This window comes from Sipha flava, unplaced genomic scaffold (genome assembly GCF_003268045.1).
Source record: "Sipha flava isolate LNK unplaced genomic scaffold, YSA_version1 126_pilon_pilon, whole genome shotgun sequence".
Taxonomy (NCBI): Eukaryota; Metazoa; Arthropoda; class Insecta; order Hemiptera; family Aphididae; genus Sipha; species Sipha flava.
The window spans coordinates 819,874-842,571 of NW_020271752.1; the positions used below are offsets into that span (position 1 = coordinate 819,874).

Genomic DNA, 22,698 nt, shown 5'->3' on the forward strand with positions numbered 1-22,698 from the left:
AGAAATATAAGTAAAAACAAAAAAAAACCATAAGTTTAAATGGTATAATTTGTATATTAAATATTCAGACAAATTGGTTTTTTTTAAAGATACCATAATTTTTTATTACTCTTAGTATTCGTTTTACATATTTTTATGAAAGTTTTCTGCAGATTTCCATATATTATTCAATAAATTCATGGAGTTTTTAGGGAATTTTATCCACTACGAAAATTTCATTAATTTTAATCAAATTATTGTATACTAATCAAATAAGCGCAATTACCGTGGTATGGAAGTATTATTATTATTTTTTAGGTATCCTTGATTTACTATAATTTACAATTTAAAATTAAAACATAATTTTTTCGAAATATGAATTTACCAGTAATTTTTTTTTTTATTTAATTGTATTTTGCATACACACCTAGTATTACACAAATTATAATTTAAGATTGTGTAATACTAGGTATAATTTAAGATTAATTTATTATATTAATAATAACGTTACATTAAATATTGGTAAATTAAGTGGAAAAATTAGAAAGAATACCCAAATATTAAAAAAGAAACAAAAAAATTCAGTAGTTAAAAATTCAAAAGTTTAATTAAAAAAAAATACTAAAGGTTACTAACGGAATATTATTTTTTTAAAACATTAAGACATCGAAAACGAGTATAATACAATATATAAAGAATTTACAATAAAATAGAGCGAATAAGTAACAACTATACTTGGTTCCTTTAATTTTGGCGAATTTTAACTAGTTCATTGACACCATTTTTCATGTTAAATGATTTTAAAGCCTATTTTATAAATTTATCGCCGCTCGACAATACAATGTCATAATTTCCTGTGTGACCTCGGTTATATATTCAAATTAAACCAATATTGTAGGTTGTATATTATGTATCTATGTGGTCTTCATTTGAACATTTCCTTTCAGAAAACATGTTTGTAAGTAATAATTAGTTCTTCATATCTATATTTTATGGTTGATTTTATATTTAGGCACACACTCGTTGAATTGTTATTGTATTTTCAACAGTTGTTCATGAACAACTTCAGCGTACCTATGCACTTCAAGATACAAGTATAAAAGGTAAGAATTGCAATATTTAATTTATTTTTATATTTATACGTATTTTTTATACTTTGATTATAATAAAATCAATGATGAGAGTGGTGAGAGAAGATCTCTACGGTTTGACGCTTAGATCCTTAAGTTTACTTTAGAGCAGATAGCAGGGCTAGAAGCCTAAGATATACTTTAGATTCCATATACAGTGTGTTCAACGATAAAAGTAACACAAAATATTTCGAACGCATGACCTTGTAGGCAATTCGGTTTTTTTGTAACGCATAAAGGACATAAAATTACATTTATTTTTGATAAATCTTAATTTTTTTTTAAAGGCACCCCCATTTTTGAGTTCAAATTTGAATTATGTGAATTTTTTCAAGCGACTTTGACCTTAAATTTTGCTTTATCTTAAAAATTGATTGATTGAGATTGAATTAAATTTTCGATTTATAACATTTGTAGTTATCGTATTTTTCAATAGTCTACTTAGAGTTTTACAAATTTGTAAGCGATTTCGTAGGAATTTTTCTTAAAAATTAAGTGTAATGTCATAATTACAAATAATTTACATTACTTTTATAGGAATTTTAATTCAAATTTCTTATAAATGGTATAATTTTGGTTAATTTAAACTAACACATAAACAAACTAAACAAACTAACTCATTTTCTATTATTTTAATTCAGTTTTAAAACAAAATTTTGATTTTATTGAACAATTAAATTATGTACAAGTGAGTTTTGATTAAATTTTACAATTCATTGTATAAATTTCTTAAAGTTAATACCATTATTTGCAATGCATGCATCACACCGTCGCAATACTTCTCTGTATGTCACAGAAAGTATTTGTTCCTCGGTTAACTATGCACACGTGTAATGATGGGCACAATGTACCATCATTTTAATTTATCAAACCGCCCAAAGACATACTGTGTTGCGGCATGGACACGTAATTACGTTCAACACCCTTATAACAATATTGCCATATGTTAATATCATATTTATATTAATAATAATACTCACTCATGTAATTCTTCGCAAAGACACGCTGACTTGTGGCATGGATTTGTAAACATAAAATAAGCAGCCAATAAATAATAAAATATACATTTAGTAGTTAGGAAAATCACACGAATCAAATAATAATAAATAAAAATAAACAATAACAAACCTAATGGTACAAGTCATGCACAACCCTTCAGCACTTAGAGATTTAAGAGATTAAAGCCAACACCACCTACGTGACCAACAATGACAGTCGGTACATTAGACTCATATGATTTAAATAAAATATTTGAAGGTGTCGACGCCGTCTCGAATTAGGTCAATCCCTTGGACGTTTAGGTTATATAAGGAAACTCTACGGTCAGTCCGAGCGCAGTGCGATATCATAACAACTATGTAGCTACATGCAGTGAGGTATCGGATCAACCACGTAATCACAAGCAGTGGAAGATGTTGTACCGGCCATAGTAGCTGAGACTACAGTCGTAATTAATCTCACTTAACTTCTTAAATATTCGTGTGATTTTTATAGCTGTTGAATAATTAAAACATAAAAGAAAATCAATTCTTTTTATTTCTCTTCCAATTAATTTCTTGAGTAAAATACATTTACCAAGCCACTGGTATATTGGTGTCCCATCCTGTGAACTTTCAGCGTGAAGACTCCAACATATCAGACTCAAGTTTACATCCGAGGAGAAAGGTAAGTGGAAATAACACATATATAAATCAATTAACAAATTAACAAATATTATATCTCCTCCATTAAAACTCTCCTATTAAAATTCCCCTATTAACGCTATAACCTCCCGTTGATTTCTGTATCCCAGAGTTGACCTCACGACCCCGAATAATAATATAATTCGTAATAATACGCTGTCCTCCGCGTACGTCGAGTGGCTGTTGCTATAGGCCAAACTTCAGCTGACACTCTACATGTCTCGATAGGTCAAGCCAATTCGTCTAGGCTTTGTGTATTATTACTAGGTAATTTATCAATTATAGGAAAACTGCAAAATCGCCCTTCGCAGGTGGGTCTCCATCACCAATATCCACATCTCACATTTACCCCCTTCATTTCTTATATATTTTTGGTTTATTACGCATGCAATAATTATTTATATTTTTCAAATTTTGAAAATCATTTGGTGGATTAGAATAGACAGACGGTCTTCAGATGTCCCCATAAAAAAAAATCCAAAGGTGTCAAATCTGGTTATCTTGACGGCCATCATACTGGCCCACGAGTGTCCATCCATCTATGATTAAAAGTTCTCTCTAAATATTCGCAAACAATTAATGCGTTATGCGCAAGTAAGTTAAAATGTTTGTAGAAGTAATGTAAATTATTTGTAACTATGATAGTACACTTAATTTTTAAGAAAAATTCCTACAAAATCACTTATAAATTTGTAAAAATCTAAGTAGACATTAAAAAATACGACAAATACAAATGTTATAAATCGAAAATGTAACTCATTCTCAATCAGTCTCTTTTGAAGATAGAGCAAAACTTTAAAGGTCAAAGTTGCTTGAAAAAAATCACATAATTCAAATTTGAACAAAAAGTAGGGGGGGCTTTTAAAAAAAATTATTTTGTTGCGTATGCGCAGAATTTTTTTTTTTTTTTAATTTAGATTTATCAAAAATTAATATAATTTTATGTCCTTTATGCATTACAAAAAACCATAATTGCATACAAGGTCATGCGTTCGAAATATTTCGTGTTACCTTTATCATTGAACACGTTGTATATGTATTATTTTAACCAACTGAAAATTAATATAACATACATGTTATATGTATAATTATTATACTATAATACTTATGTTTTCGATGAAAACATTTTTTCCCGTTCCGAATTTATTTTTGTATAAATGTAGAAGCTCAATTTTGAATTCAGTATCATAATTTAATTTCTGAATAAGTTAAAATATATGTATTTAATTTGTTATTGCTGAGCCCCAAAATATGTGTTATAACTGATTAAAAACTAGTTAAAACATTATTATTTTCACACACACATTTATCATATATGTATATTATACTTACGTATACAGTTATAATTGATATTAAACTCTATACAGTAATCGAGGAAAAAATAATGTGCCAAATTTAACACGATAAACTGTCCGTAAGTGTCCAATATATATTTAGTGAAAACACTTAATTTATCCAAACTCAGTTTTTTTTAAGCCTCTTATACAAATAGAATATAATCAATCTTTTCAACCATATAAATTATTATACTATCCACAAACTCGAAATGATTTTATGCTACTGAATTTATTTAAAATTAAATAATAAATTACGTCCATTTTTAAGTATATACAGTATTTTAATGAGTATTGAATTATACGGTTTAATTTTATAATATTTTTAACGTGAAATTTATTACTCATATTTACATAAACATACATATTTCAAAACAAAACAATGTACATGTTATGTATACATGTATTATGGATATTGACTAGGTACTAGATGAGGCCAATTTTTCTCTATCATGATACAATGGCGACAAATTTATTGCTTTAATTTAAAAATATTATAATTATTTTACATTATTTTCAACAATTACTTCAATCAATTCAAAGGATATTGAGTTTTTTGTTAATAAAATATACAACATTGTCTGTTGTAATTTTTAACATAAAATGCAAATTTTTCATTTTTGTACCCTCCTAGGAATTGCACCCAGGGCGTAGGCACCTCTCCTCTCCTAGCTACGGCTCTGATATCGAGTATAATATATGAAACTTTAAGTGTTTGATATATATTGGAAATCCCGTAACCATTATTTAAATATACGTTACTTAATGATATAAAGCATTTTGTTATATTGTTTTTTATATTATTCATAAATAATTATTCAACGGGAATATGAGAAAATAGTTTAACTTTAATTTAGAATCACGTTAAAACGCTTCCTCAAAAACTACCTCTTAATTATGGATATAATTATTGAGTAATTTAGGATATGCGCTAACCATTAAGTATGGAAAACATTAGAGAGAAGTGGTCATGAGAGGTGGAGCGTAGAGGTACTGGAATGTCTAAAGAATATTAATATAGAAAAAAAGAGAGGACAAAAAACGCTGATGAAGAGCTAAATGGAAATTGAAGGTTACATGAGTGAAACTAGTGATTAAAACGGTGGTTTACACTGTATATTTGAGAGGGAAGTAGGTGAATAAAAACATATATATTTATAATTAATACTAATACTAACATGTTACGCAATAGTCAAAAATATTATCACATTTATTATTTATTCACGGATGCATTTGTTTATAGATGTCAATTTTATATGAGAAATACACGGGTTTTTTAGAATGGCTAGACGAAAATGGAGGTAAGCCGACATTATATTTTAATATATTTTATTAAATAGTAACATACATATTTATTTAGTCTATTAAGATCTAAAATCGATTAGGTACTTTACTTGTGGATAGTTGATGAACGTTAATTATTTACAATTTTTCTGAAAATATTCACTAATATTCATGTATTAACTGCAAATATTCAACTTATTTCTTTCTTTGTCCTTTAATTCTAGTATAAACATTTTATATTTTATTTTTAGATTCAAGAATCAAAGAAATGTGGTTAATGGATTCTCCATGGCCAGTTATAACCATTCTAGCCGCTTATCTATATTTTGTTTTGAAAATTGGCCCAGAATTTATGAAGTACCGTAGACCAATGAACATTGATCGTGTAGTTATGGTTTACAACATTATTCAAGTTTTATTTTCATTATACATAGTGCGAGAGGTAATAATTATTTTTAAGTATAAACAGTATATCTATAACACACTAGGGTTCTATTACTAAGGGTTACTTACCAACTACATTTTATTAAACAAATGCTGATTTATTTAATTGCATTTATTAGATTGTCGATTATCTATAATTTATTTATTTTAACTTCAAATTCTCAACATGGTTAATAGATTATAAAGTATAACTATCAAAATTGATTATAAATACTATTATTTGTAATCAATGCTATTAATAATTAGTATGAGTTATGTACATAACTGTACTGTGTACTGTATACTGTGTATATTTATTATATATTTTTGGGGGAGGGGGTAAATTAGCCTTCTTCAAAATGATTGGGGCTTAAATAATATGTGATAAAATGGTATACGAGTATATCGTATATCTTTGATTGTGGTTACTGCAAGGGGAATTGCTACTATCACTTCTTTCTAAATTACGTGTCCAAGTTCCATTTCTAGTATGAACAACATATCACCAAACATTTTCAATATTTTAATCAAATACATATATATTAACTTAAATTATATTTTAATAAAATATTTTATTTATTATATAATTATATATTAGATGTCTCACAATTTAGTAAATGTTCTGACTATATTAAACCATTTTATCTTAGGTTTTTAACTAAGTTTAATTTTACTTCAATCTTATAAAATTTATAAATATAATAATATATAATATTAATCGATTTCATAACAATTTTTTATTAGTGAAAAGTTTTTCAATAATTTTAAAATTGTGTCATATTAAAAAAATCTAAAAATACTGTTTTTTGTTTTAAAGTATAATACTTATCCTATTTCCTGGATGGAATTTTTCCTACAAGTTCATAAATAAATAAATACATTTTATACTTATTTTGTTTTCAAATCAAAATAAAAAAAAAAAAAAAGTCATCCAATATGATGATTTAGGTTTAGGGATTTCAAAATCTGGCAACCCTACCCTTTACTATTATCTAGTTTGAGAACCGAAAAGATGAAGAACGAATTTCCACCACAATTCTTCAAATAATAAATTTATATAGTTCTACAATAAAAAATTTGTTTTTCTATACATAACGAGTAATGAGTATTTAAATGTAAATTAACATGAACAAATTTTGGGGTGCTAATTTCAAAAATGGGGGTGCTAAGCACACCCAACCCCCCTAAATTGTGCTTATGGAAATAATCTTTATTTTCAGAAATATTTAACACAGTAGTCAAGAAAGTATTTAAATTTTTTATGGGGGGGGTCTAGGGAATATCCTCTAAGCAAAATTTCACAACTAAATCAATTAAAAACAAAAATTAGAATTTTAGTAAAAAAATTTAATTTTTTGTTTTTGCATAATCATAACACTTTTTTTTACAAAATTAATGAGTTAAAATGAAATAAAATATCTACATAATTATAATTATTATTTATAAATTAAATTAAATAAAATACCTATTTAATAATAGAAAATTAACATAGTAATAATGAAACAATTTATATTAAATTGAAATTTAATCATTACGACCAAAATGTTCGGATGTATGTATAGGTACAGTACACTATAGTATCTGGTACACTATATAAGATGAAATATTTGAAATTAATAATTCATAAAACAATGATAATATGAGCTTCTACAGTTGACATTTTATAGAGTCAAAGAAGACTTAAAATTGTTTTCTGATATTTTGGAGAGAAAGAGCTAAGGCCCCCTCAATCCCCTTCATAAATACACCCCTGACAGTTATTATTCTGGTTGTGCATTCTATCATACGTAATTTAATATTAGTATATTTTAGACGGCACAATAAGACCACCATAAAGTAGTTTTTTTACCACCAAAATTATAATTTCAGCCATTTTAATTTTTAATTTTGTATAAAATAAAAAAAAAAGGTATTATAAAATTAAAAATTAAATAAATCAAGACTATATGCGATATTAAAAAAAAGAATTATATACGATTACTTGTGATATTTTATGTTGGAAATAGGCTCACTGGAACGATAGGAATACACGAAAAGTGTCGAACATAAATAAAGATCATTAAATAAAATAGAACAGCAATAACTATATCGATAAAATTTTTGAAATTATTACTTAGCCAGAATTGATTCATTATATTAAAAAAGCCAGTATTTTGGAGAGATATAGGAAAATAATATAGTTGGAGATGACTTGGATATTTATTAACAAGTATTAATTTTTATAAGGCATATTTTTTTCATAATATCGAGTCATATTGTAGTCACATTATCATACTATTCATGTATATTATACCTCGCAATTATTTTACAAATCTGAATGACTAGGTTTTGTTGAATTTCATTTATTTATTTATATACAATTATAAAAATTATAAAATTATGTATTGTGAAATAATAAAAAATGTCTTTTTCAAAATTCCCTTAGCCAGGATATAGCTTTATAAGTATTATAAATCACACGAGTATTTTATAATTTATTGTGTTTATATTTACAGGCGTTTAGGTTAGTATGGCTTCAAGGTGATTACAGATCAAATTGCATTGAAATAGACTACAGTGATACAGATTTAGCTAAAGAAGTAATTTCATATCCATTCTTCATGTTTCTATAACGGGGGCTATTATTCTGAAAAATTAAAAAAACACAGAATTTAATAAATTATATTAGTTTTATAATATTTAACACATTGAAACACTGTTCACATGTGAACACACTCCATATGCTATTAGGATATTATGATAATACAATCAAAAAATACTTTATTCGTTATTTGTATCAGTTTATTTTTTACAGAAAATATGGGCAGTTTGGTTGTATTTCTTTTCGAAAATATTAGATTTGCTTGATACGGTAATAACTAAGGTACATAGATAAATAACAAAATTTACAGAAAACCGTGTTGGTGATTTAGGTTTTCTTCATACTACGTAAGAAGCAAAATCAAGTGACATTTTTACATATATATCACCATACAATGGTTTTGTCATTCAGCTGGGGTGTATTGAGATTTTATCCAGGTAAAAAAAAAAAAATCAAAATCAAAATCAAAACAAAAAATTAAAATAAATTTGTGTATTATTATTATTTGAAAAACAGGTGGACAAATAACCTTTTTTGGAACTATAAATGCGTTTGTGCATGTTGTGATGTACAGTTACTACTTCTTGACGATATTAAAACCAGAATACAAAAAAGCATGGTGGAAGAAGTATTTGACACAACTACAATTGGTAATTTAATCTTATATATTTCATTGCAGACATGCGGTTTTTTATAAAATAAAATGCATTTAATATTTTACAAGTGGTGCTACTATGGAAGTGCTAATGGATGTTTAAGCACCCTATCTTCCATGTCGTTGTAAATTAAAAATATCTTTGGTGAATAACCTTTTTCCAAATGAAATATTGAACACATTTGCTAATATTGATTTGAAATAATGTTTGCCACTTTAAATTTTAGTATAATAAAATATAACAAAAATACACAAAAATAAAATATTTTTAATTTTTCGTTATAATGATTTTGTGGATAGATATAATATTGGTATAACATAAATATTATTTTTAACGTTTCTTTTTTTCCTTTCCTGATGTTTACTTATTTTCTATGGCTCGATCGACTTCAGATTTAATTTAATGTAGGCTGTCCATCTGGTTTGGCGGGAGCCACTTTGTTCTCTGTGGATAATGTTTTTCTTTTTCAGGTAACAAATAATTCTAGAGTTAATAATTTTTTTCATTATTTTTTGTCATTATATTTAATAAAATTTTCTATCTGTGCCCAATCACAGTGTTTATTTCTTTCTAGTTTAATGATAGGAATAATTATACCTTTTTTTCCATTCATTGGGTATTATTTCTATTCTCCATATAATGTTGAATATGTTAAAAAAGTTTAAGTGTTAAAGTTTTCTTGAATTTTATTTTTTTGTATGTGCTCAATGAATATTTTTTGTTTTTTTTTTTATGGGTAATTTTCCCTTGTCGTCCCACCAAGGAAATTTTGGCTTATGTGGCTTCCAATAGTTTTTTCTGATATCAAAGTTATTATTGTTGTGAGTGATTCGACTTTTTTATTGATGCTTTATTGGTTAAAAGTGAAAAAGTTGGTAATTTCAATCTCAACCATTTCACTAAAAAGTGACCAGTTAGAATTTTCAGGTTCCATCATTTACATTTATTTGTGTCACCCTTTCATGGAATGAAATTGATTTTAATTGGGATATGGTCGCTACTGAATATATCGGGTAATACTATCTATTCAATTCTATGAGTAAGTGAGGGAGTGCAGAAAATTAGTTCTATACATAAGAGTTTACTATTTGCTATATTTATATGTGTAGGTATTGAGTTATTAAGTATTACGATGTTATCTTTTTCCGTAGTTTTTCAATTTCTTTACCCTTGGGATCTATTTTACTAGAAGCCTATATTAGACTGTGAGCGTTTAAAACCACCTATTAAGACGAAGGATTTTAATTAATACTATCAGTAATAATATTTTAATCGAGAGATTGGTAATTACTAGGGCTCGGATTTATGTGTATTAAAAAAACCAATATATGTAAATATATATGTAATAACAAATCATAATAATCAAAATACATATTACAAAATTGTATAATTCATGCATATTATACATGTTCAAACTTTCTAAATTAAATTATCTACGGTTTGTCGCAATACCGATTTGTACCGACTAAAGGAGCGCTCGACTTCAACAGAGGTAATGGGTGCAAATTTCATATTTCCACTGGCCAAAGAAGTGAGTTTATTCTGTAATATTACAGAATACCCCATCATTCCGCAGTGTATATCTCTAATTAATTTCAGTTTAAACCAGGATTTTTGTTTAATACACTGTGAATTTTTTCTTTTACTGCAACTCCCAATGTTATTTATACTCGTTCTATGCATTTTACAGCTTTTACGAGTACTAAAATTTGAACTAAGTCATTTTTCTTGTTGAACATATTGAAATTTCGAAATATGGAATATGTATGGACCATAAATAAAATTCAATAATTGGTACTATTTAGTTACTTACTTTTGGAAACATGCGAAATTGTTTGTATCGAATTATTAATAAATCGTAAATGGAAAAATGGTCAATATGTAAGAAAAAATGGAATTATTGTGTAATGTAAATATGTGAAAATTTGTAGGTACTATGGAAAAATATGTAAAAATATGTAAAATAAAATATAGTTAATTTAAATGGAAATCTCTTGAAACGAATTCATCACTTACCTAAATTAATTTATCAAGTCACAGTAAAAATATGTATTTACATATAAATCCGAGCCCTAGTAATTATATTTTAAATTATGTCATGAGGTATAATCGGTTGAACGTTAGATATGATTACGCGTTTGACCAAGTTTATAAGACAGCGAAATGCTATTTTGGTATTATGTATGACAATGAATCATTGTTTTGTGATAATTTGATCAAAAATATTCCTGTTTGCGAAATAAATGTAAACTCGGTTGTTCGATATGCGTCAGACGAATTTAATGTTGTTTGAAGACGTTAATTTATTAAGTGTCCATATACATTCTAATTGGGAAAGATCTTCGATTGTATTGAGTACCATGGATTGGTCTTTTTTTTTTTTTTTTTGGAAATTGCACATTTGCAATTGTTTCTGCAAAAGTTTTTTTCATAATGAGTTACGACACTATAGGTGTATTGTTATGAGTTAGAACCAAGGTAGTCTATCGTGAATGATTGAAACGAACGTTATTTGTTTTTGTAGCTAAAGGGGGACCATAATTTAAAAACATACTTAAACGGTTGTAGTATTTGTATTATTGCTATCGGAAGCTATAAAATGCGATTTATGAAGACCTGAAACACACGTGTGTATTGATCGGCTGTAACATGTAATGTAACATTGTTTGTTTACCCATTATAAATACTTTTTATTATTCAAACTATAATAATAATAATAATAAAGTCCTTCATTGTATTAACAAATTTTTTTACAATTTTAAGTAATTTAATTATATTATGTTAAATATTCTAATATAATTTTTTTTTTCAGATTCAATTTGTTATAACCGGTCTTCATGGAATAATTGCATTATTGACGACTGATTGCAGTTTTCCGAAGTTTATTATACTACTAGCTTTGCCACAAGACTTTTTTATGTTCATATTGTTCTGGGACTTTTACAAAAAAGCTTATAGGCAACCAAAAAATAAATTGACGTAATTTATTTATTTTTATTAATTGATTGTTTATTTTTTAAAAGTATATTTTCTTCAAACTCATTATTTTAATATAATATAATTCAATACATAAAATTAAATATCTAAAACATTTCAATTAACTAGGAATCAAATTGCAAGTATACCTAATAAGCTAACTGATGAATTTATATACATACGTATCAGCATATCATCACTATTCAACATTACTAAATATACTTATCTTATACCGCATAACATAGCGAATAGTGATTAGCAGGGCTCATAACTTATAGCTCTAAAAAAGGTTATTATAAGCGCTTAAATATGCTCTAAAAAGTATTCATATAAACGTTTAAATATGCACTAAAAATACTAAAATATGGAAAAATAAAAACGTTTGTGTATAAAAATTATTATTTTATTATTATTATTTATTACATTATTTTATTATTTTAGCTTCTATTATTAAAAAAAAAAAAAAAAAATTGGATACTGAATTCACGAAACGAACTAGCATGCATACAGTACGAAAAATCGGAAACGATTGCAAAATGTTAATGAAAAATAATTTGTAAATAATCTGAGAATGATGATATCGGAATATCTAGATAATGATATCGGAATACCCGAATACCTAGAAACTATAAAAATAAAATACTACAGTACAAGCTACAATTATCTACAATTATAATGGTTCCTTATCGATGGGATTACGGAGTTTCGGGCGTACACTCTCGCTACATTGCGCGTTGCCTAAACCCGTATAGGTATAAATAGTTTATCTGTTATTATTTTATACGTTATATAAGAAGAAAAATTAATTAACACGAATTAATTACTAATATGAACAATTAATATGACTATAATTACTTGTTATTTTTAAGAAAAAAATTTTTAGGCTACTAACATTTTTTTAAAAAAATCAATGATAAAAATCATACAAAAATCCAAAAATAAGCAAAAAAAAAGCGAAAAAAAACAAAATAGCACTTATACTCCGAAATATGCAAAAATATGCAACATAAAATGTCATATGTAGCTTTTTGGTTATCTAAAACAAATTTATAGCTCACATAGGTACCCCTAGGACCTTTCAAAAAAAATATGCAAATGCTAGAAGTTATGAGCCCTGGTGATTAGTGTTATAATATTTTCAATAGGCACTACGAACGAACGTAAAATATTTTTCACTTACGTTTGTTTAAAAAATCTTGTATCAGTATGAATGTATCAAAACAATAATAATACATAGTACCTATTAATGAAATTGAAAAACGGATGTCCTGCTATCTGTAATATCCTATACGTTTAATGTCTTTACAAAAACAATTTATTGATTTTGAATCAGAACATTATAAATAGGTAAAATAATTATAATTAATAACGAACATTGAGAAGCAAAAAATAAAATAATTTATATTTTATACTAAATAGTATAGTCAATTATACAAAAAAAATAATGCAAATTAAAGTGAATAATAATTTTAGATATAATATAATAACAAAATACAAAAATAATACTACAGTAATGCACCGAATATAACGAATATTTATTTTTAATTACATTTTGTTGTTATAGCAGTAAATTTTGACTGGTATTATTGATAAGTTACAAGTTTCCGGAACAATGTACCTATACTACCAATAACTACTGTTTATGACCTCTATATATATAATAAAAAAGTATGAATATACTGTGTAATTTTTTATGTACTTGGAGATGTTTTCTATAAATATTTTGTTTTTAATTTAATTGTTACTATTTTGATAATTGTGATTATCCATACATCATCTTAATTATCTAACATAGATAAAATAGAACTGCCGAATAAATCAGCATTCAATTTCCAGAAGTCGATAAACTGGTCGCAAATGTCAAACGAGTATTTAAAAAGGCAAGGGGCGTGTTCAAAAACTTCATACTGATACCACATATACCACTACCCCCCCCCAAACCTATTTTGCAACACTGGGGTATGTAAATTTCTGCCACAATATTTATAGTGAAAAATTCAAAACTGTAAGACAAATTGTCAAATGTTTTGATGACAATTATGCAGTTCCTATCAAAAATGCTCAAAAATATTTTAAATACAATCAAATGAAAGGAGATTTGGCTTACATCGGGGGGCTAAAATTCTGTATCCCCTGACACATTTTGAGTCCTCTGGATGACAAATGTGTGTCCCAAAAATTTTATAACGTGTTTTTTAGTTTTGATTGTAGAAATAAGTAATGAAAAATATTTAGGAATTTCAACACAATTTTATTATAATTTTTATTTCAAAATAAATTGAGAATCACATTATCAATTTTTGAATTTCATACAAATATCGAGTGATAAGCACTTCTCTGATTTCATACTCTTTAGCGGGATATTGCATATTGTTCCGCAAAACGCGTGTTCCAATGGGCTGTTGTAAAGCTGTAGTGTTATGATTGAAAGAAAAACAATGACATAGTAAGGTGCACGAAAAAACCACCAACCAAGAGTGGTTACTAAAGTTAACTAAAGCAATCAACTAATGATCTATCCAATACGTATTATTTATTTAAGTTGTTTCATATTACTATAGTAAAACGTTTTGAATTTTTACTTTTATTTATAGTACCAGTATCATATAAATAATATTGATGTGTAAGATAAGTGTTATATAAAAGAGGAAGCATTTTGGATGGTACAACCCCCACATGTGTTTTTTGCTATAGAAGTTATTGTTGAAGCCTAGAAGTAACAGTTAAATTAATAAGTGTGTCCCCTGAAATCAGATGTATTTTGGACCCTGGCGTACATTCATTCAAATTTCTCATGTCTTCCTATAGTTTAAATATGTCTACAAAAACAATGTATTCTCTTTTCTGAAATTGAACAAAATATTTCGACAAAATTAAGTTAATTAAGAGAAATAGCTAGAACTGCTATTAATAAGAACTTACCAACATTTCTCAACAAAAACAAAGGATTTCAAAATATGTGTAATATTTCATAAATATTAACTGGTAAAAAAGTGAACGTAGGTTTGGATATACAAGAAAATTTAACCAATAGCGACATGCAGGCCCGTATTTAGGAGGGGGCACGGGTAGGCACATGCCCGGGGGCGTCAAGTCTCAGGGGTGGCAAAATATTTTAGCAAAATTAATTTTAAAAATGATGTACCTAATGAAAAAAAAAATAAAAATTATGTTTTATTATGATATAATTTGTAAATTAAAAAAAAAAAAATTGTATTTTTATTATATTATAATTTCTTAATTAAAAAAAGTATCAAACGATTTTCATTTATAAGTTATATTTTAATCTCGATTATGAACGAAATAATAAGTGTTATATTATTATTATTTATTTGGGGGGGAGAGGGCATAAATTATATGCCCGGGAACGCTAAATTTTTAAATACCGGCCTGTGAATAGTGGACAGTGGTACTACGTACCAGCCTTTTAATTAATTTGAATGATAGATTTAAAGCCATAGACAAACAGTCTGATTATATTCTAATAATGAATTTGATTATTATAATATTTAGTTTAGTTGTGGACTATTGTCCATTACAGCAGTGGTGGTTTTGAGGTAAGGCAAGTCAGGCGGTGCCTCACTTGTAATTTTCAGGAAAATAAAAAATATATAGGTATTTGATACTATTTTTAATTAATTTATATAATTATTTTTTGTATAATTTATTTTATATTTTATATATATATATATATATGCATAGACAATAGATATAAAATTATTTAGGTTAAAAAATTTTTTGGAATATTTAATATTCTTTGAACAGAACTTGGACGTAACGCGAGAATGACTGCACGTCGCTGTAACGTTATACAATATTAAAGCTATTATAGCCATTTCTGTTTAATATCGTTCCTTCGCCGCCACTGCTAGAGCGTAGTCGCCATCGCCTATGTTGATGCATGCGAGATGTTACAACGCACACACACGTAAACCCGCAAAATGATTATAATAATAGTTTTTAATATTTTATAAATCAGGACATTTGCATGATATTGCCAATTTTGTGGTCAAACACACAATACAGCTGCATAGTATAGACTAGTTTTCTGAAATATTTAATTGTTTGAAATGTACTTGGATACCCGAGCCAAAGTATGACTTTTCTGTACTGCAGAAGGCAAACATAATAGAAAATGTCGATACAAGTATTTATAAATATTACCATGGTTAGCTTAAAGTGAGATTAAAAGAAAAGCCTATAGAAAATGATGTGTTGTATTTGCATTTTCAGGCAGTGGATCAGGCAACCAAGTATATTACACAGAAAATAAACTACTAAAATACATGCATTTGGTGTTATATTTGGTCCCCCTCCCCTTGGGATATTTCTGGCTACGCCACTGCCACTAGCTAAAGCATTAGATAAGTTACATGGCGAAAATAATAGTTTTTTGGGGTATTTAACTCCAAATATTTTAGTAGTAAGGCGTTGGCCATTAAGCCTCATTATTATTAAGTCTCTTTAAACTCGTTTTTATTATATATTGGATTTAAGTTGTTCATAAAGTAAAAATTTTATAATAGCCTCTGTGAGTCATCCTAAATTCAAATTAAGTTGGATACCACTTAGGTACCAGTGTTGAGCATTATCTAGATAAATTATCTAAGTAAATTATCTAGATAAATAATTAATTATCTTTTATCTTATCTAGATAATAAAAAAATTAGTTATCTAATGAATTATCTTAGATGAATTCTTGAGTTATCTAATGTAATTTATCTAGATAATTAAATAAATTTATTCGAAAAATAGAACTTTGAAGTTAAAAACTTAAAACCCATGTATATACAATTAATTAACCATTCTTGTACAAATGTATATATATATATTATAAATACGGGCTACGGCCGAATAGATTGCAACGTTGTGAGTTGTGACATTGTGTAGACCATACTCTACAGACCATAATTATTATTATGGATAATATTAAAATGCGCATAATACACACACTACCTATACAAACAGGCACAATTAAGTATATATTATATAACAATGACATTTTGATTAGCTCACATATAAGTTATAACTAATGTGAATGTCATGTATATTATATTCTTTTGTGTTCAATTCGAAATTTCTTAATATAGGTAATATAAATGAATGCGGATTTCCCGAAGTGGTATTTTTATATAACGATATATAGTTATATTAATAAATCCATATTGATTAAGACTATTATAGTTAAGTACCTACTACCTAGGAATATGATATTTTGTTTCTATGAGTGTGCTGTGTGTATAAATTCAATATAGTATATACTCGTACCTATATTAGTGCACACTGCACACTGTTTATTATTAAATACGTATATCATATACTATAGTTTTGAAATTGTTGATAAATATAAAAAATAATATCCATTCTACGAAAACAATAACAAAATATTAATACATATCTATATTCTTAATAATATCAAATGGTCACAGTACCCATGATAGACGACTAGACGAGTGACGACAGTGTATCAGTCATCAGAGTATGCCGATTGCCGAGCGTGGTGTGTGACGAAGCTGGTTAACATTCATTTTTGTTTAGAATTGTGTTTACTGTTTAGTTTCCTAATATTTGATTTGATTTATAATTTTAACATAATGGACAAATTCATTAATCGAAGCACAAAAAAAACAAAACAATGTGAGTGAAGACGATCCTGCAGTACACAGTTCGGAAACAATAGAAAAATCAAAATGTTACATATTTGATGGCAAGTTTTTTAAAATAATAAATGTAGAAGACAATGATAAAAATAAAATATTCGCACAGTGCCAAAATTGTCCTAAAATCGTGCATGGTCATAAAGGATCAACTGGAAATTTTTTAAGTCACATTAAGGTAGGTACCTATTTAAATAATAATAATTAATTATCATCGGGGCCTAAAATATATACAATTTCAAGGTACATAGTTATAATACACTTTTAGTTCAATTAATATTGTTTACAGATTTCGATAAGTCGGTACTTATAAGTTAAAACACCTGTGTTAGGCTCTGTCTCGGGCTCTGTTAATAATTATTTTCCCCGAATGACTTGAATGTTTTGATTTTTTTAACCAAGATTTACTAATATATATATATATACCTACTGCCTTCCTAAAGAGAAAGACAGTATCTCCAAAAACTAAAATATTGGGAAAATGAGTTTTTAGATTTCTTAATTTTACCTTAAAATAATCAGATTTCATTACTTTTTTTCACATTATACGTGAAATCAGCACAATGTGTATTATTATTATTATTTTTTTTTGTACTTGATTGATTATTTTGACCTTTTTATTGACTTTTTAGGAGCATTTTACTTTAGTATGACAATTCCTACATAACTAAACAGTTAAATTTTTCAAATGCAGTATCTCTATTACCCTATTTTTAATTTTGTTGTTAATACATTGAATGTTTATGACTTATTAATATATTTAGTATAATGTATAGTATTATTTGAGCATTACATTTTTTTTTCTATTGATAATGGATAATACTTGTATGTAATTACTCCATAATAATTAGTATATAAATTATAATGAATTGTTTTATAAAATTATAATATTCTTACCTACAAAGAATATATTTTTTTTAACTAAGTACTTATTATGTATTACTTATTTCCCATTCATAAATGTACATAATATAAATATTTGTTGTTCATTGTTTATATTGGAGGTATCTATTAGATCAAAAATAAGTTCATTTTTATTTAATTAAATTTTTTAAATATTAATTTACAAAAAAAAGTGTAGATTTATTATGTAATAAAGTTTAAAAATAATTTATCTTTTTTTTTTATACAGATAAATCTTGTTTTATCTTTTATCTTTATCTAGATAATTTAGATTTTAATTATCTTTTATCTTTATCTAGATAAATGTTGTCCAATTATCTTTTATCTTTATCTAGATAAATTTTTAGTTATCTTTGCGCAACACTGTTAGGTACGAGTATATGAATTTATGTAAACCCCTAATTATAACCGAAGTGTTGCATAGGAATTAATTCTGAAACAAAACCTACAGATGTGGTTGTTAAAGACTCTGTTAACAATAACAGTGATGATGATTTATTTGATAATATACAAAATGATAATGATTTTAACAGTACATCTGAATCGACTAAATTAAGTTATTATATTTATTAGGGGTTTTTTTTTCACACGCGTATAATGAATATTAATCAAAACCTGTCATTTTGATTTCATAGTAATGACGATGCATTTTTAAAACAACACTTGATCGGATTTCTATAAACACGATCACGAAAATAAAAACTAAAAAAAAAAAAAAAAATGTTATGGCTGAAATGCTATCGACGAAAAAGCGTCGTAGTATGCAAACAGTTGCTATGATCAAAAGTACTATTAATATGATGTAATAAGAGGAACGAGATTTTTAGTTTCCCGTAAACCATCGACTTGACTATTTGAGTTGTTTCAAACCTACGGCGATACAGTACAACACATACGCATACGTATCTGTGCATCGTTGTTTCCGATCGCCTAGTACAACCTTTCTGGCTGAGACTTCAGGAAGCACCAGTGCTACTCAAGTACACAACTGCTATACGTACATAGCTAGTATACTTGAAAGCGAGACGCCATGGATCCACTACCTCACACAACGATATGGGACCTGGGCTTGCCGGCAACACCGGCGGACATGAGCCCCGAGAACATGAACTACGGCCTCAACGACATGGTCAGGGCCAGTTATTTGGCGAAACTTCGCGAAATGCTAATGTCCAACATAAGAAAAAACACTGCGAATGACCGCGGCTTGGCTGAAGACGCAACGGCCGAAATGTTCGTGGAAAAGTGTTTGAGCGAGATGGAAAAGGACGCGTTAAGGAAATGCATGGTAGCGGAGATCTACTGCGAAGCAATGCGTAAAACAGTAAGTGTACATCTGCTCCGTGATTCCTGAAACTCATCCCTCCGTCCAAACATACACACTTTGTATTTCGCAATAATGATCCGTGTACGGGTAGCACCCACATACTGACTTTCGACTCTTGCTGTCCGCGGGTGCGTTAAGGACCCCACAAGGATGCACTAAAACATTGGTTTTCAACCAGGTGGTCGCGAATCATAGGTTTGGGGGTTGCCAAAAATAATGGATGAAATGATTTTTCCATATTATTTAAAAAAAACAAAGTAAATCATTTATTTTGTGAAATTTTTAAAAATATTAATCAAAATTGTTTATCATGTTAATTTTTTATCGGCAATTAAATCAAATTTCGATGAATAAAGAAACAATTTATTTTTTGAAGGAGTCGCATTACAAAAAAAAAAAAAAAATGGGGTATCGCGATGCGAAGAGGTTGAAAACCACTGCACTAAAACGTCGAATACGACAATATTATGCTAATGATTCGCGATCGTATTGCTTTCTATGGGTAAACAGATAGACGAAGTGAACAACTGCACGGGCAAATCAACGATCCATGACCGGCTGATGTCGACGATCATAGCGGAAGCTGACAGTAGGAATCGTGTAACCGCATCTACGATGCAGGTCGCTGCTGACGACGTCGACGAGAGACAACAAAACTCCTGTGGCGACGCGTACCTACTTCAGTTCCCGACGCAGGCACAAGTCTTCGGTAACTAGATCATGGGCATTATTGGAAATAAAACCTAACGCCTTTTACAGGCAACTCACGATCGTTAACGATTAACTCCCGATCTCGTGGAAAACGAAAAATGTCTTTGCGCCAAAGCGTATATTATTATGTTTCCTTAAAATAAACGTTTAATTTACGCTTGCAGATCAACAGAGTGAACAAGGCATTATGACACTTGCCATCGAGAATTTCAAGTGCACATCAATGTTTCCGGGATCGATATCGGAAGATTTTTTGGACCCGAGTACCGTGCGACCCGATGTGATTAACGTCGTTAAGAATGATAAAGATCTCAGCGCTATGGTGGCTACAACGCATGAGTTCCGCAGGAACATGAAAAGACTACCCCGAGCCATGCGAGCCCGGATAGACCAGGAGCTGAACCGGATGTTTGGTAACTGCCTTCATCCCGGGTATCAATCAATATTTCTGTCCATGGAGGAGGAACGAATAATTTCCTACGAAAGGATCATGCTGTTGGTCTCAAACCGCATAAAACCATATTTCGAGCACGGGAAAATCGCCAAATCCTCCGACTTTGAGAATCTCGTTCAACTCATATCTAGGACCATGATGGATAGCGCCAGCGATCCGAGTACGATACTTTATTATTTTGTTGTTACGCGCCAAAAGCGATTTGACGTTTTTCAGTATGTTCAAGAACATTTATAACCCATCGTCGTCGTTACACTGTTTAAAAAGTTGTCGTCATCTTTATATCGACTGCTAGATTTCATTTTATTTTACTATTTCTCTTACAGTTTATAGCTTAACCACTAGTGCAATTTTCAATGTATTGAACACGACTGCATTTGGTATGATCTTACACGAAATATAGCACGTTACATATTTAAGTGCTATATCACGTGCAAGGAAATAGCATTCACCAAAAATGACACCTACTCTCCTAAATTTTCGGGCATCCGGTATAGGTAAAATAGAATAATGTCGAGCTGTCTCTGTTAAGCCAGTTCATATACTGTTCATATACCGTTGCCGGTTGTTTTAATTCTGCTCCTCTGCGCAATTATTTAACAATTAACAATTAACAATTATTTTTAACAATTATTTATAAACATACAACGTACTCTTATGTATTACAAAATTGCGTTGTAAATTTGCTGTTTTTTGATTTTCTAGCTGAAATCACGATAAACCAAACCATAGACGGGTTTTTCACCGGGCACCCGTACAAATCCGTCGATCAATTCATAGCCACCAATGGTTATTTTTTCCAATCTGATTGGCCGTTGTAACCGTTCAAACCAAATGGCGTCTCGATAAAATGTACCAAAATAGTAGTACACACGTAAGTTTCGTTTTCGTAGAGTATTGGAATTACACCAGAAAGAAAATCCGTAAAATTACCTCTTTAACCTATGAATAAAAGGCTGCCGCTTCTCCATCCGATCCTTAAATACAATCTTACCAATAACAATACAATTTTAATTTATAAATGTATTCTACGTGCCATGTTGATATACACGTTTTCGTTACAGGTGCCATTTTTGTTATTATGACATGCAACAATGACTTTCATTGTATTATTCCTTTTTTACTTCAACTAGGATTTTGTGAAATGCACAAGACTTTGCCGGTTGGCTTGGCTGTGACAGAGCATGAATCGGGCCCGTTGGCCTCAATTAAGACGACAATTATTTATTGTTCTTATTATATGTATTTATACTTTTTGTTAAATTAATATATTATATTATGAAACCACGTAATTTGCGTCAAAAAGACTTTCATTGTTTTTTTTTTTAAAAAATGCGTAATAAAATGTTTGTTATTGAAATCTAATCTTAATCCGATTCTTGTTACGGTATGATTATATGGTATTCTATCGTAAATGGTAAGATACTACGTAAAATATTATGTGTACAACGGATGGAATTCCTAAAATAGTTAAATGTGCCGCGAAACGGAACTGACGAAGTAGCCGATGACACCTTGTTGTGGTTCGCAAGTGTTTTGTAAGTTTTGCAAGTTCGATTGTAGACGACCATAAACGACGAAATCACTTCGCATTAAGAAAA

General features: G+C 28.4%; 2 protein-coding genes across 4 annotated transcripts; both read left to right on the plus strand.

Annotated features, from left to right (window-relative positions):
- Window positions 1–870: 870 nt before the first annotated feature.
- Window positions 871–12,070, plus strand: LOC112694283 (elongation of very long chain fatty acids protein AAEL008004-like). Of its 3 annotated transcripts, none has more exons than XM_025569708.1 (9): window positions 871–937; window positions 992–1,082; window positions 5,369–5,426; window positions 5,661–5,851; window positions 8,328–8,411; window positions 8,627–8,683; window positions 8,745–8,850; window positions 8,930–9,063; window positions 11,882–12,070. In XM_025569708.1, exons 3-9 carry the CDS (start codon window positions 5,369–5,371, stop codon window positions 12,050–12,052), a joined length of 801 nt encoding a protein of 266 aa, XP_025425493.1. In that variant the 5' UTR covers window positions 871–937; window positions 992–1,082; the 3' UTR covers window positions 12,053–12,070. The 3 variants fall into 3 exon arrangements, with proteins under 3 accessions (XP_025425493.1, XP_025425494.1, XP_025425492.1); XM_025569709.1 differs by adding an exon at window positions 2,367–2,774 and having other exon boundaries at window positions 900–1,082; XM_025569707.1 differs by having other exon boundaries at window positions 900–1,082.
- Window positions 12,071–19,679: 7,609 nt separating this feature from the next.
- LOC112694284 lies at window positions 19,680–22,304 on the plus strand. Its single transcript, XM_025569710.1, has 5 exons — window positions 19,680–19,929; window positions 20,443–20,641; window positions 20,808–21,257; window positions 21,803–21,971; window positions 22,162–22,304. Exons 1-4 carry the CDS (start codon window positions 19,696–19,698, stop codon window positions 21,916–21,918), a joined length of 999 nt encoding a protein of 332 aa, XP_025425495.1. The 5' UTR covers window positions 19,680–19,695; the 3' UTR covers window positions 21,919–21,971; window positions 22,162–22,304.
- The last annotated feature ends 394 nt before the right edge of the window (window positions 22,305–22,698 follow it).